At 39.3% G+C, this 17,245-nt stretch overlaps 1 protein-coding gene across 1 annotated transcript in view; it reads left to right on the forward strand.

Annotated features, from left to right (window-relative positions):
* The window catches only part of LOC135057423 (ovostatin-like), a 202,389-nt gene that overhangs the window by 107,208 nt on the left and 77,936 nt on the right, over positions 1 to 17,245 (forward strand). The window contains exons 9-12 of the mRNA XM_063963315.1: positions 14,849 to 14,963; positions 15,212 to 15,327; positions 15,655 to 15,813; positions 16,305 to 16,535. Of these exons, the coding sequence (XP_063819385.1) occupies positions 14,849 to 14,963; positions 15,212 to 15,327; positions 15,655 to 15,813; positions 16,305 to 16,535 (621 nt within the window). The remainder of the gene's footprint in view (positions 1 to 14,848; positions 14,964 to 15,211; positions 15,328 to 15,654; positions 15,814 to 16,304; positions 16,536 to 17,245) is intronic.

The following is a 17,245-nucleotide window of genomic DNA, read 5'->3' on the forward strand; positions in this document are numbered from 1 at the left end:
GCAGTCCTCTTTTTGTACCCTGTGGGGCCTCGCTCTTGGCTGGCTCTACTGGTTTCTGTTTTAATCGATGGTGTAAGTCGGTACGTTCCCCCCAAAAATACCGATTCTGTTCGGACCTGCGGGGTGAGTATCCCCGAATGGTCCTCTGGGGAGGGGTGATCTTAACCTGTCAAATCTATTATAATGTGATGGTATATTGTCATAATGTCTTTCGTCATGAGATTGGGATCCATCCTGTTGTCTACAAGGATATGAGGGTGTTCTTTCCCTGTAAGTTTAATAGTGATTGGGAAACCTTTTTTTCCCATATGGAGATCGATAGATTTGTCTCCTTTGTTGTTTATAACTTACTTCTTGCCAGTCATTCCTAGTTTGTCTCCCTCTTTGTTTATAGTTTACCTCCTGCCAGTCATTTCTCATATATTCTGGCTGTCTGCCTCTTGCTGGCTGAGTATCTATTTTAGACCAATTGTATACGTTCCCATTTTTATAGTCGTTTTTATCTCTAACGTATTTTCTTTGTTTCCTGGTCACCATCTCATTTTCCAGTTTGTCTAACTTAGATAATAAATCCTCTACATCTTTTTTGTATTCATCACTTGTTTCAAATTTTACCATAAGGGATTCTACTTTAGTTATCTCCTCATCTAACTTTATCAGTTCCCTTTTTCGTTCTTTAACAATTAGACCCATTAATTTCATGGAGCAATCAGTAAGGACCGCATTCCACTCTAATATAAAGTTCTCATTATTAGTTCCTAGGGTGGGTGTTTTTGATAGTCTCAGACCTCTTGGAACTCTTTCTACTTCAACATATTTCTCAAGTGTGATTACATCAAACCACCCCTTGATCTCCTTGGTGGAAAGTCTTTCCATTAAGTTTATATGCTCATAATAATCCTCCTCACTCTACTCCATAAGGACTAACTCCTCATCCTCTATAAACATTTGTTTAATCCTCTGTGATCTATTGAGTCTATTCTTAAAGACAGGCATATTGTACTGCAGCAAATCGGGGGTAACTAGCAAAAACTCAAACAATAAAACAACAATACCCTTAATTCGCGCTGTACTATAAATAAGGCAGCACCTCTTAAAAGATCTCCCTGCTAGTGGGAGACGATCAAAGATATAGAACACAAATATTCAGAGTGCACACAGATGCAATGGTATAATTAGAATTAAGATGAATATTTAAATTAAAATCCAACCAGCATAACCGGAATGACAGATTATTTTTAATAAAAATTAAAATTTATAGTATACTTAGTTCTATAAGCACAATACACATTTATGCAGAAACAGTGTATATTATATATATCGCATAAAACCCAACGCGTTTCGTCCATTATGGACTTCATCAGGGGTACAGGTCACAGCTAGTAGGGTAAATGGAGGAGAGAGAAGAGGAGAAAAAGGAGCAAATGAGATACATCAAATGGTGTCATATCTTCATCAACCAGATCATTTCATAAATTTGTTTCACAATATATATATAAATGGTCAGTAGGAGTGTGGAAATCGCCTCATAGTATACAGTTAATAAACATGTCTTTACAATAAAGAAAACTAGATGTTGAGGAAAGAGGGATATTTTCAGATAACTTCTTAGATGTATGGTTCTGATGATATAGTACTTACTGGAATAATGCTTTGGGAAATTTCCTACAGAATGATCTCACTGTGAAGAGTATTATGGCGTGATATATATTTCTAATTGGGAAAAAATGTTAATTAGATTTAATCGACTAACTTGAAATATATACCGGCTATGGAGTTGATTAGTTACTTACATAAAATAATAATAATAATTCTCGTGAACTTCTAATCAGATACTCCTTATTGGTGGCTCCTGGTAGGTGCTTTCTATAAAATACAAATATTTTACTACTAATAGAAATTAACTCATTGCGGCCCAATTTTGCCTTTAATAAGGTATATTTAGATACTCACTCACATTTAATTATAGGACAAAAACCAATTAGAATGTGTCGTCCAAGTTAAGTAAAAGGCCACAAGGAATCTAAATAGATTGAATAATGTTCATGGCAATATGGTACAATAATACTATTAATTAGACGGTGGAATGAGCTAATAATTCTACTAACTTTAAGGTAATAACATCAAACAAATTGTCCAGTGGGATAACAACTGTAATAAATAGAAATATTCAAATCTTAGCCTCGCACTTAATTAATTAAGATGATTAATTAATTAAATTAGGGCCATAGAGTAGTACTTACATTAAAAGGTTCTGGATGTGTGTCAGCCTCCTCTCCTGGATGTCAAGTGAACTGGAGAGGCTATATCTGGCCTATTTATACCTATATGTGGATTACCTCACTTTCTATGCCCTAATGATTGGTTGATCAAATAGGCTTAAATGAGTGCATGTCTGAAATGTGATAAAGGAAATTAACCCTATTCTTTGCACAATATGAGTTTATCCTCGATGGAAGTCTTAAGAAATGACTTTAGAGTTCATATAACGACCTAAATTGCAGACTTCCGTCCTGTGTTCCACCTGAATCATGGTGGAACGCACGGACATCCGCCCAGTGTGCACTTCCTGTAACTGTGATGAGTGTGTCAAACCTGACACCAATAGATAACCCAGTGTAATTAATTAAACCCAGAAAGGGAGAAGGTATATTAAGCCCAGGAAGGAACGTATTAAGGCCAAGATGCCTTTAGATCCTGTTCGGAACGACTTCAACGGGTCTTATCGCCTTGCGTTCCAGCCGCGTCACACGTGGAACGCACCACGTCATTTCCAGATGCTGTCATGCGTTCCACCCACGTACGATAGTGGAGCGCATATCTCACTTCTGTGTTAGTGCTAGGCTCAGTGGTGAACTCCAGCATCCGCCTAGTCAAGCACACTACAGATGGAAAAAATGTGTAGTTTATAAATTAATTTTCACGAATGGGACCCTATTTCCTCAATACCTTTACAAGGGTTTACAAAGCATGACAACATTACAATAGAATGCAATGGATAGTGACAGTATCACATATAACTTTATAGAAAAAATAATAATAATAGTGTGTGATCAGACATAAGTTATAATATACAGTGGAATAGTAAACGAACCCTCTGCAAAGGGTGCAATCGTATGATAAAAATGTACCATATTTGCACAGTATCACATATCATTATGGCCACAAGTATACCATGAATTTTATAAATTGTGACATAAATAATATAGTATAGAATAGGGAAAACTTTATAGTGGTAACGGAATAGTTCCTAGGGAGACGATCTCATGCTGTTACTAAAACACCAACGCCTGTTCTAGATCAATAGGAGAGCAGGACCTTTCCTACTACGATATTCACATATCGAATAGATGTTATTCTCTAACTGCCTAAAAAGGAGACGATATCAATATTTTCATTGAGACCTAACGGATAAAGAGTGTTCAATGTGTAAATCCAATAGGATTCTTGCTTTGCTAGTGTTAGGTCTCTATCTCCTCCACGTTTGTCAATTTTAATATGCTCCAAAACAGTGAAGGTTAAACCTGTTACTGCTGAATTGTGCACTTCGGCAAAATGCCGAGGCGAACTGTGCGACATCATTTTATTTTTAATATTTCGTAGATGTTCCTGGATCCTAATTTTCAGTTTCCGTTTAGTCTTCCCTATTTATGAAAGGCCACATGGACAATTTATTTTATATATTCCGTATTCCGTAATGCAGGTGACCCGATCTTTCAATACATGAAATCTACCATTGTCCATTCTCAATTTGACGGAGGCCTTTTGCATATGTTTACAACAAATACACTGATTACATGGGAAACATCCCCCTTTATTACTTAAAAATTGATCTAATAATGGGTTCTGAGTTTTACATTTTTAGACTACTCGGTGCTATTATGCTCTTAAGATTCCACGCTTTTTTATAGCTTAACACAGGTTTGTCTGGCAGTGTGGGTCCTTAAATCGGGTCCTTCTGTAATATATTCTAATGCTTAGTCATGATTTTTATTTATTTTAATAGCATCTTTACTAAAGTGGGTGACAAAAGATCTAGATTTACATAGAAACATAGAAACATAGAATTTGACGGCAGATAAGAACCACTTGGCCCATCTAGTCTGCCCCTTTTTTATTTTATCCTTTAGGCAATCTCAACCCTTTTTTAACCTTGATTCTTTGTAAGGATATTCATATGCCTGTCCCAAGCATGTTTAAATTGCCCTACAGTCTTAGCCTCTACCACCTCTGATGGGAGGCTATTCCACTTATCCACTACCCTTTCTGTGAAGTAATTTTTCCTTAAATTTCCCCTGAACCTCCCCCCCTCCAGTCTCAATGTATGTCCTCGAGTTCTAATACTTCTTTTCCTTTGAAGAATGTTTCCCTCCTGAACTTTGTTAAGACCCTTTATATATTTGAAAGTTTCTATCATGTCTCCCCTTTCCCTTCTCTCCTCCAAACTATACATGTTAAGATCTTTTAGCCTTTCCGGGTAAGTTTTGTGATGTAGGCCATGCACCATTTTAGTTGCCCTTCTTTGTACACTCTCTAATGTATTTATATCCTTCTGGAGATAGGGTCTCCAGAACTGGACACAGTATTCCAGATGGGGCCGTACCAATGACCTATACAGTGGCATTATCACTTCTTTTTTCCTGCTACTGATTCCTCTCCCTATGCAACCAAGCATCTGACTTGCCTTTCTCGTTGCTTTGTTGCATTGCTTTCCTGCCTTCAAGTCACTTGAAATAGTGACTCCTAAATCTCTTTCCTCCTCAGTAGTTTCCATTATAGTACCCTTGATACTATACTTAGCCTTTGGGTTTTTGCGACCCAAGTGCATGATTTTGCATTTTTTAGCATTAAACTGTAGTTGCCACGTTCTTGACCATTTCTCAAGCCTACCTAGGTCATCAATCATTTGTTTAACCCCTCCCGGTGTGTCTACCCTGTTGCATATCTTTGTATCATCTGCAAAAAGGCATATCTTCCCTTCAATACCATCTGCAACGTCACCAACAAAGATATTAAAGAGAACTGGACCAAGTACAGATCCCTGGGGTACTCCACTGGTAACATTTCCCTCCATAGATTGCACTCCATTAACTACGACTGTCTGTTTCCTATCCTGCAACCAGGTTCTTATCCATTTCACTGATTTATAATCCACCCCCAGGCCTTTAAGTTTATTTAGCAGTCTACGATGTGGAACAGTGTCAAATGCCTTACTAAAGTCTAGATATGCTACATCTACAGCTCCCCCTTGATCTATTGTCTTCATCACAGAGTCAAAAAAGTCAATAAGATTTGTTTGGCATGATCTCCCGCCAGTAAATCCATGCTGTTTTGGATCCTGTAAGTTGTTTGATTTAAGATATTCCACTACTCTTTCTTTTAATAGTTTTTCCATTACTTTCCCTACTACTGATGTAAGGCTTACTGGTCTGTAGTTACTTGCTTCTTCCTTGCTTCCACTTTTGTGCAGTGGAACTACATTTGCTCTTTTCCAGTCCTCTGGAATATCACCTGTATTTAGTGACTGGTTAAATAATTCTGTTAAAGGTGTAACCAGCACATCTTTTAGCTCTTTGAGTATCCTTGGGTGTATCCCATCTGGTCCCATTGATTTATCCACTTTTAGTTTTGAAAGTTCTGTTAGGACCTTCTCCTCTGTAAATGTATTTTCATCTACCTTATTTTTATGAATGTCCTTGCAATTTAACTGTGGCCCCATCCCTTCTTCTGTAGTAAATACTGAGCAAAAATAATTATTTAGGTGATCTGCTATTGCCTTGTCTCCCTCCACCAAATGCCCACTCTCTGTCTTAAGTCTTATTATTCCTCCATTTGATTTTCTCCTTTCACTTATATACTTAAAAAAAGTTTTGCCCCCTTTATCTACTGACTGGGCCATTTTCTCCTCAGCTTCTGCCTTTGCACGTCTGATCACTTTCTTAGCATCCTTCCGTCTATCCAGATACTCCTCTTTGTCGTTATTATTTTGAGTCTGTTTGTATTTCCTAAAAGCCATCTTTTTTGCTTTCACACTAGTTGATACTACTTTTGTGAACCACACTGGCTTCCTTTTCCTGGTGCTTTTCCTAACCATTTTGATACAAAGGTCTGTTACACTTAGTAATGCACTTTTAATTTTTTTCCACCTCTCCTGCACTCCTTCCAAGTTCCTCCAGTCTGCCAATGAATCACTTAAACATCTCCCCATTTTTGCAAAGTCTGCATTTCTAAAATCCAACACCTTTGTTTTTGTGTGAGAGGAGTTGGATCCTGTCTTTATACTAAACCATACTGCTTGATGATCACTGGATCCCAGGTGCTCACCCACATATATATCAGATATCCTATCACCATTTGTAAGAATTAGATCTAATATTGAGTCTTTGCGAGTGGGCTCCCTCACCAATTGCTTGAGAGATGCTCCCTGTAAGGAATGTAGAAATTTGCCACTTGTAGCTGAACTTGCAAAAGACCCTTCCCAATTTACATCAGGTAAATTAAAGTCTCCCATGATTATGACTTCTCCCTTAAAAGCCATTTTAGAGATGTCCAACAATAGGTTCCTGTCCAAATCCTGCCCCTGGCCAGGTGGTCTATAGATCACCCCAATGCGAATAATGTCTATCTTCCCAGTTTCTATGGTGACCCAAAGGGCCTCAGTTTTGGCTTCAATATTTTGTATTAAAGTAGCATTTGTGCTTTTTTTCACATACATTGCTACCCCTCCTCCTATTCTTCCTATTCTATCTTTCCTAAATAAATTGTATCCTAGTATAGTTAAGTCCCAGTCATGATTCTCATTGCACCAAGACTCTGTAATTGCCACAAAATCCAGGTTATCCCTTGTCATTATCGCAATTAGCTCTGGAATTTTGTCTCCTAAGCTCCTAGCATTTGCAGACATAGCTTTAAGATTTTTTTCTGTGCATTTGTTAGTAGTAGCCATGTCCAGAGCGTACAAAATAAATGACAAGTTTAAAGTTGAAATTACCTGTTTGGGGATGTTGTTCAGTATTTGTTTTCTTTTACTAATCAGTAATCATACTCTGTCCTTTACACCATGACTAAACCTTACTAAATATAAAGACATAGTACACCTGACCACAATGGGTTAATGTTCAAAGGAGGTAATCACCAGTTAGTATGCAATACTAAACTGTTTAACTGAGCAACTTCCCCACACATGCAATGACATTTACAAGAAATCATTACATAAAGAAACATACATAAGTTTGCATAAGAGAGAACTGTAGTGAGCAGATTGGGGATGCCTTTTCCTAGGTTTTTTAAAAACGGATGATATGCATAAGATGAATTACATACATTTGAGCATTAAGGCAGTCCTTTTGTGGTAGTGTTGGTGTGTTGATGTTTTCCTTCTGGTTTTCTTCGGTTTAACGCAGGTATAACGCTATTTCTATAATAACACTTTTATGTCAGCACTTCTATGGAAGCACATCCAGCCGACGGCTATCCAGCCGTATACTAGACTTCAAATAGGAACAATATCCATGTGAATGCAATGATTGCAAACTCCACCCAAGACCATCCCCCTTTAAACTAAGGCCATAAATTAGCTAAGAAAAACAGACATTACATACCAATAAGGCAGCCAACTATATCTCTAGACTATTCAATCATGAAATTCATTTGACATAATCAGCAAATGCAGTACAACTTGCTGGGATGTGTAGTTCCTCGAATCATACCTAGACTATTCAATCATGAAATTCATTTGACATAATCAGCAAATGCAGTACAACTTGCTGGGATGTGTAGTTCCTCGAATCATACCTAGACTATTCAATCATGAAATTCATTTGACATAATCAGCAAATGCAGTACAACTTGCTGGGATGTGTAGTTCCTCGAATCATACCTAGACTATTCAATCATGAAATTCATTTGACATAATCAGCAAATGCAGTACAACTTGCTGGGATGTGTAGTTCCTCGAATCATACCTAGACTATTCAATCATGAAATTCATTTGACATAATCAGCAAATGCAGTACAACTTGCTGGGATGTGTAATTCCTCGAATCATACCTAGACTATTCAATCATGAAATTCATTTGACATAATCAGCAAATGCAGTACAACTTGCTGGGATGTGTAGTTCCTCGAATCATACCTAGACTATTCAATCATGAAATTCATTTGACATAATCAGCAAATGCAGTACAACTTGCTGGGATGTGTAGTTCCTCGAATCATACCTAGACTATTCAATCATGAAATTCATTTGACATAATCAGCAAATGCAGTACAACTTGCTGGGATGTGTAGTTCCTCGAATCATACCTAGACTATTCAATCATGAAATTCATTTGACATAATCAGCAAATGCAGTACAACTTGCTGGGATGTGTAGTTCCTCGAATCATACCTAGACTATTCAATCATGAAATTCATTTGACATAATCAGCAAATGCAGTACAACTTGCTGGGATGTGTAGTTCCTCGAATCATACCTAGACTATTCAATCACGAAATTCATTTGACATAATCAGCAAATGCAGTACAACTTGCTGGGATGTGTAGTTCCTCGAATCATACCTAGACTATTCAATCATGAAATTCATTTGACATAATCAGCAAATGCAGTACAACTTGCTGGGATGTGTAGTTCCTCGAATCATACCTAGACTATTCAATCATGAAACTCATTTGACATAATCAGCAAATGCAGTACAACTTGCTGGGATGTGTAGTTCCTCGAATCATACCTGTTGAGCACAAAGAGTGATGAGGAGTTGGTTCACAAGTTCACAATCGACAACAGCTGATGATATAACTTGACGCAGGTATAACGCTATTTCTATAATAACACTTTTATGTCAGCACTTCTATGGAAGCACATCCAGCCGACGGCTATCCAGCCGTATACTTGGCTTTGTCAACGCTGATGGAGGGAATGGGTTGTTTATTACTGATGAGTTCGGTCCTAGATCTTTTTGAGGCCTTTGATCTTGCTTCATTCAGGCGGTTCCTATTGTAACCTCATTCTATGAATCTATTGAATAGGATGGTGGATTGTTCCCAATAATCCGAGATGTTACTACAGTTCTTTCTCAATCTGACAAATTGGGAGTAAGGTACCCCATTCTTCCAGATTGAATGGTGACCGCTATCTTGAGGTATATAACTGTTAGCATCCACTGTCTTAAAAAAAGTCTTAGTGGTCACCCCTCCTATGCTGCATCCTTTCAGTTCCAAATCAAGATAGTCTATTGTCATAGGATCTGTCTTGAATGTGAACTTCAGGTTATATTCGTTCTTATTCAGATAATCCATAAAGTTCTCGATACTCTTCAGATCTCCCTGCCAAATGAAGATCAAATCATCAATATATATATTCTATATAGCCTTATATATGTATTTTCAAACTCTGTATCATACACATATTCGCTTTCCCACTTACCCATTAGTAGGTTAGCATACGATGGGGCAAATTTAGTCCCCATCGCTGTGCCTTGTTTCTGCAGGAGGTAAGTACCGTTGAATTCGAAAAAATTATGATCTAAAATAAACTTGATACAGTCTATAATAAATGCGATCTCCAAAGGGGTATTATTGGGATCTTGTTCCAAGACATGTCTAACTGCTTCTATCCCATTATCGTGTGGGATAGAAGAGTAGAGCGCTTTTACATCTACTGTTAGCCATCTGATTAGAAGTTCACGAGAATTATTATTATTATTTTATGTAAGTAACTAATCAACTCCCTAGCCGGTATATATTTCAAGTTAGTCGATTAAATCTAATTAACATTTTTTCCCCATTAGAAATATATATCACGCCATAATACTCTTCACAGTGAGATCATTCTGTAGGGAATTTCCCAAAGCATTATTCCAGTAAGTACTATATCATCAGAACCATACATCTAAGAAGTTATCTGAGAATATCCCTCTTTCCTCAACATCTAGTTTTCTTTATTGTAAAGACATGTTTATTAACTGTGTACTATGAGGCGATTTCCACACTCCTCCTGACCTTTTATATATATTGTGAAACAAATTTATGAAATGAACTGGTTGATGAAGATATGACACCATTTGATGTATCTCATTTGCTCCTTTTCCTCCTCTTTTCTCTCCTCCATTTACCTTACCAGCTGTGACCTGTACCCCTGATGAAGTCATAATGGACGAATCGCGTTGGATTTTATGAGATATATTTATAATATACACTGTTTCTGAATAAATGTGTATTGTGCTTATAGAAAAACGTATGCTATAAATTTTAATTTTTATTAAAAATAATCTGTCTTTCCGGTTATGCTGGTTGGATTTTAATTTAAATATTCATCTTAATTCTAATTATACCATTGCATCTGTGCGCACTCTGAATATTTGTGTTCTATATCTTTGATCGTCTCCCACTAGCAGGGAGATCTTTTAAGAGGTGCTGCCTTATTTATAGTATAGCGCGAATTAAGGGTATTGTTGTTATATATATATATATATATATATATTATATAGGAAAAAACCAGCGGCACTCAGGGTCTTGTTAAGAGGTAAATTATATTTGAGACATCAATGAAAAACCATCAACGTTTCGGGGATTTAAACCCCTTTGTCAAGATGTGAGAGTAAGTGTGTGAGAAGAATAACTCACCTTATGAAGAAAGAGACCCGCCAAGCCGAGTGCGTACCGCCGCTCCATGTCACGCTGGAGGCGCTGGGGTGCGCTGAGTGATGACGCGTGGACACGTCAATGCAGTGTCAGGGCCGGCGTGTTGCTAAGCAACGCCGGGGGGGGGCATACACCAACGTACGTGCGGCTGTGAAGGAAACAAGAAGTGAGTGCAGGGAAACTAAGAGCACCGTTTAGGACTACAAGCATGAGGACATGGAGCAGGGACAGTATATGTTAGAGACCTGCGGTGACAGGAACGTGAGGTGACATCAGAGACCTATGCTGAATGAAGCAAAAAGCTGTGCAGCAAGGGGCTCATGATGGTGGAACTAAAATGTGGGGCAGTGCCAGCAAGATCTGGAAAAATAGAACATGCACAACCACCATACCCACTGGGGTCAGCTATAGAAGACAATAGTGAGCAATGATAAACAATAATAGTAATAGACGATAATAAACAATAATAATGCACAATAGTCCACTGCAGACTGCCAAATAGAAAATAATGGTCGAGTAAATGTACTGCATCCCCAAAGTGGGAGGTAAATAATAAATCATAAATCGAGACCACTGTTCCAAAGGGATAGATAATAAATCAACCGAAGGTGCTCCAAACAATCCTCTCATTCAGCCCGGTGGGGTGAATGGTGCCTAGATTGTAAATCCAGGACGCTTCTTTCCTAAGGAGCTGTCCCTCTCTGTCGCCCCCGCTCAGAGTTTTTGGAACGTGGTCTATAATAATGTGCTTAAGGCCAGATAAGGTATGGTGGGCTTCATAGAAATGTCTGGCCACAGGTTGGTCAGATGCCTTGCCAGTTAGTGCTGCTTTTATCGCAGAGCGGTGCAGGGCCATACGCTCACGTAGGGATCTGATGGTCTTGCCCACGTAGCATAAGCCACATGGGCATGTTATCAGGTAGATGATGTAAGTCGAAGTACAGGTCACCGTGTGGCGAATGTGGACCTCTTTGTCCATTAGAGGTAATTTAAATTTTGAGACTACCAACATGTGGGTGCACGTAGTGCAACCCAAACAGCGGTAGCAGCCAGGTTTTTTGGTGATGAAAGTGTCCTTCGGAGTCCCCTCAGGAACTTTGGGGAAATTAGTGATGTCAGTGTGTACCAGCATATCGCGAAAGTTCTGACCTCTCCTGTGGCACATCATTGGTGTTTTATGCCTGAAAGGAAGTTGTGCGTCTGTAGAGACTATGGGCCAAAGGGCCCTGCTTGCTCGAGTGAGTATAGGACTGGTGGTATCAAATGACGTGATCCAAGGGATTCTGCTGTTCGTTGTTTTGTGCTTGGACTGCATTAAGGTACTGCGAGACATCATCAAGACCTCTTTGATACCACCAGTCCTATACTCACTAGAGCAAGCAGGGCCCTTTGGCGATATGCTGGTACACACTGACAACACTAATTTCCCCAAAGTTCCTGAGGGGACTCCGAAGGACACTTTCATCACCAAAAAAACCTGGCTGCTACCGCGTATGGCCCTGCACCGCTCCGCGATAAAAGCAGCACTAACTGGCAAGGCATCTGACCAACCTGTGGCCAGACATTTCTATGAAGCCCACCATACCTTATCTGGCCTTAAGCACATTATTATAGACCACGTTCCAAAATCTCTGCGCGGGGGCAACAGAGAGGGACAGCTCCTTAGGAAAGAAGCGTCCTGGATTTACAATCTAGGCACCATTCACCCCACCGGGCTGAATGAGAGGATTGTTTGGAGCACCTTCGGTTGATTTATTATCTATCCCTTTGGAACAGTGGTCTCGATTTATGATTTATTATTTACCTCCCACTTGGGGGATGCAGTACATTTACTCGACCATTATTTTCTATTTGGCAGTCTGCAGTGGACTATTTTGCATTATTATTGTTTATTATCGTCTATTATTATTATTGTTTATCATTGCTCACTATTGTCTTCTATAGCTGACCCCAGTGGGTATGGTGGTTGTGCATGTTCTATTTTTCCAGATCTTGCTGGCACTGCCCCACATTTTAGTTCCACCATCATGAGCCCCTTGCTGCACAGCTTTTTTCTTCATTCAGCATAGGTCTCTGATGTCACCCCACGTTCCTGTCACCGCAGGTCTCTAACATATACTGTCCCTGCTCCATGTCCTCATGCTTGTAGTCCTAAACGGTGCTCTTAGTTTCCCTGCACTCACTTCTTGTTTCCTTCACAGCCGCACGTACGTTGGTGTATGCCCCCCCCCCGACGTTGCTTGGCAACACGCCGGCCCTGACACTGCATTGATGCGTCCATGCGTCATCACTCAGCGCACCCCAGCGCCTCCAGCGTGACACGGAGCGGCGGTACGCACTCGGCTTGGCGGGTCTCTCTCTTCATAAGGTGAGTTATTCTTCTCACACACTTACTCTCACATCTTGGTTATTCTTCTCACACACTTACTCTCACATCTTGACAAAGGGGTTTAAATCCCCGAAAAGTTGATGGTTTTTCATTGATGTCTCAAATATAATTTACCTCTTAACAAGACCCTGAGTGCCGCTGTTTTTTTCCTCTATTTCCAATTCCACACTGAAGGCACCAGGGCAACTCTCTCCTATGCCAAATGGAGTGCCGGGCTGTGTTTTATATATATATATATATATATATATATATATATATATATATAAAAATATATATTAATTATATATATATATATATATATAGGCATTCAGAGTGAGGACAGCGTTGAGGACAGCAGCTCTAGTTTGCAGCTATCAAATTAAATAAAGATTCAGAACGGTCCTGTACGCTGGGTATATGAAAATCGGAGTTTCTTACACCGGCTATATCACCAAATATAAAATATTATCACTGTGATTTTTTAATTACAATAAGGGATACCATTCCCATTTTTACTTCTCTTCAGTTAGAGCACAGCTCTTACATATAAAAAACACCCCTGAGGAAGTCTGGTTAGACGAAATGCGTTGGATGATTAGACATTTGTAGGAGGACAGGCTGTCATTTGAGCTCCTCCCCGGCTGGGGTGGACAGCAAGTCCTAATAAGATCATGTCCCACAAATGTTAAGAGCAATGTAAGAGTCTTTTATTATAATACAAAAAAAAGATTTTTAATAAAAATATTTTTTATGGAAGCCTTGGATTAATGAGTGTTATCCTGTCTGGGTGAATCTGGTGAGAGGGTCTTTTTCAGAATCATCTAACTCTCCGTGGTCAAATCTAAATCGTTGAATTCTCATTGAAAGAACTAAAGAGACACTAACATACTTTTGAGCGCTCTCCGTACAACTACCTTTCCATATATATATATATATTCTAACTAGAGGAATTAGAGCCAGAGCACATCCCATGCATTAATAACATGTATAAAAATTGTGTTCTAGCACGTATCCAAGTGCATACTCCATTCCTGCTTGCCTTTTATCACAGTGCACGTTGGATATGTTTTGAAACTGTTCTGCACTTTCTAAATGATTTCTTTATACTGTCATGTATGTGCCGGCTTTAATGTTGTATTGATGTGAACAGTAATGCAATTCATTGCCAACTGGAAGGTTCTACAAATTCACCGGGATACGATCATTAGGTCGAGAACACTTAGGTCGACAGTCATTAGGTTGCCCACTATTGGTCAACATGCATTAGGTCAACATGATCACTAGGTCGACATGGTCATTAGGTTGACATGGAAAAAGGTCAACATGAGTTTTTTTTGGGGTTTTTAAAACCGTTTTTTGAACTTTTTCATACTTTATGATCCACGTGGACAATGATTGGGAATAGTAACCTGTGCATAGCGCAGTGGTAGCGGAGTAAAGCACCTTGCCCGAAGCATGGCGAGTGAAGCAAGCCATGCGAGGGGACATGGTGCACTAATTGGGGTTCCCCGTCACTTTATGAAGAAAACGACACCAAAGTAAAAAAACTCGTGTTGACCTTTTTCCATTTCAACCTTGTTCATGTCAACCAATAATGGTCGACCTAATGACCCACACCCAAACTCACCAGGGTGAACCTACTCTATAGTACATAATGCTTAGCCTGTTGTACAGTTGATATCTTTGTGTGGATCCATGGTCTTTCATATTGAGTACACAACAGTAATTTTTTTTTTTTTTTGGGGGGTGGGAATATTTGCAAAACTGTTTGTCTAGTGGAAAAGAAAGTTCTTGGTTAATCGATGAAGTTAATACTGTACAATATTGCTTTACTCCTAGCTTGGTCCGGATGGTAGTTACAGTGGTGTTATTGGCATGATGTCGCCCACCATGAGGTCCATGGGAAGATCAACATCTTTAACTTTGGACATCACAGTGGTTGAAGCAGAAACTGGTAAAAACTTAATACAGTCTTACTGTGGAGCTTTTCAGATCTTTATTTTAACAAGGAGGACCTTAACAGTTATATGTGCAAATATGAGATCATCGATTAAATTGCTCTTTATGTCTGTTAGATCTTGGCCATCTTATGGCGATCTCAGATCTTAGCTATTTCGGTTTCTGTAAGTGTTTGAGGTTAACCAATCCTGCAATATTGGATTTCTTCATAGAATTGCTATTAACTTGTATTTTTGCCCCCAGACTTTCAAATCACCGAAACGCGTTACATCTATATCACCAGCCAGCCAGCATCACTTCGGCTTGAATATGACTCAACGAACCAATATTTTAAGCGTGGATTGGATTACCCTGTTGTGGTGAGTGTGGAATCATGTACAGCTAGATGAGTCTGATATGAGAAGGGGGACGACGACATAGTGCAGCTCCATTTGTAGGGAGTTGTAACTCTCAATTCCAGATGCATTGCACACCGCGTTTTACAGAGCCCATTTGAAGAACCCTTTTCCTCCTGATATTTTTTTAGATCAACCCACTGAAAATAATACCCCCCATGTTTCCCTGTGTGCCCCATGTCGCCTTGACTACTTATGTTTGGGCAACATCTTCCTAGTTGGTATTCACTTCAATAAATAAATAAATAGGCAATAGAAACTATAAAGCCAGATGTATATCTTCAATTCCAGGCATATTTAAAGGATGAGAATGACCAACCTATGCCTGACGAAGACATTGACTTGGATCTTGAGGGGCAGGATACTCAGACTTTGAAAACGGACCATGATGGGCGAGTGGAGTTCCAGATAGACACATCCAATATGATGCCGCAAAACTTTACTTTCAAGGTAACCAATTTAAGCAGTGCTTTTATGGAAGTGCCATGAAGCCATCTTACCCGTGCTAAAATCACGTATTTTGTAATCCACTATTGTCCCTGCACTATTATCTGATCAGTGTGTAAGACATAGGGGTCTATGTGCTAAGCTTTGGAGAGTTATAAAGTGGACGGAAATAAAGTACCAGCCAATCAGCTCCTGATTGTCACTTTACAGGCTGTGTTTGAAAAATTACAGGAGCTGATTGGTACTTTATCTCTCTCCAAGTGTTGATGCATATGCCCCCCCCATATGAACAGCTGCACAGAGATGTGGTTTATATGCTGGTAGTAAAAGGGTTTTTCTTTTAACTTGAGTGGATTTATTTCAAAAGTGACTGGCGTTTCCTGGTCCAGCTTCTCCCAGGAGGTCCGTCTATCACAGCATGTGATCTTCTCTCCAGTCTGAGAGGCCATGGTTAGACTACCAACTGCTGAATGTCCTGCCTTAATCTTTCACAGGTCAGCTACAAGAATCCAGATCAGTATTATTATTCTGAATGGCGAGATGCAGAATATACCACTGCCGAATACACCGCTTACAGCTTTTACTCACAATCTGGGAGCTTTCTGCAGCTGAAACGCCCTAAAGGAGAACTGCGTTGTGGACAAACTCACAAAATTGACTTGCAGTATACTATTTCCCCATCAGGAGTTGGTGATGGAGCAACAAAGGCCACTATCTACTATATGGTGAGTGGTGGGAAGGGTAACTGATCAGCCTGACAGCCATGTGAACGCAGAAAACTTGGACATCTTATGGACTGTCTGGCCAACTTTAGCAGCACCCGGTTTATATATACATGCAAACTTTATATGGAAGCAGAAATGTGTTTCTTAATCAAGCACTCTTAGCCTGTAAAGAAGAGTATAATATACAAATGTGTTCATCAGGTCAGCCCAAAAAATCTGAATATTTTGCCAAGATTTTTAAAATTTTAGGTCACTTTAAAAAAGAGATTCCAAGTTGAGAATAGAAATGATTGTCTTGGCAGGGCATGTGCACGGTTTCCTATTCCTAATGTCCAAGTATAGACGGTTTCATCAGATAAATGTGATTTGCAAAGAGTTATAACTAATAGAACCCTTTAGACCCATAACTGTTGGTTAGTTAACAGTACTGTTCTATAGATTGGCTAATTCCTACTAGTTGGTAGGTGTGAGGAAGGGGGTGAGTCTACACTTTGACTCCAAACCAATGTTTTATTGAAAACACATTATTCAAGTAATAGAAGATAAACCACTGTCAATATGATAAAGTGTCTCTATTGTGCTAAGTACTGTACAGCACTGGGACACTGCAATATCAGTGATTGGCTTGGGCATATGCAGACCTTTTTTATTGAGCCAAGTAAACAACATGCACCTGCAGTCTAATCAACCTGACCTTTAAGTCTGGGACT

The sequence above is a fragment of the Pseudophryne corroboree genome, chromosome 3 (assembly GCF_028390025.1).
Source record: "Pseudophryne corroboree isolate aPseCor3 chromosome 3, aPseCor3.hap2, whole genome shotgun sequence".
NCBI lineage: Eukaryota > Metazoa > Chordata > Amphibia > Anura > Myobatrachidae > Pseudophryne > Pseudophryne corroboree.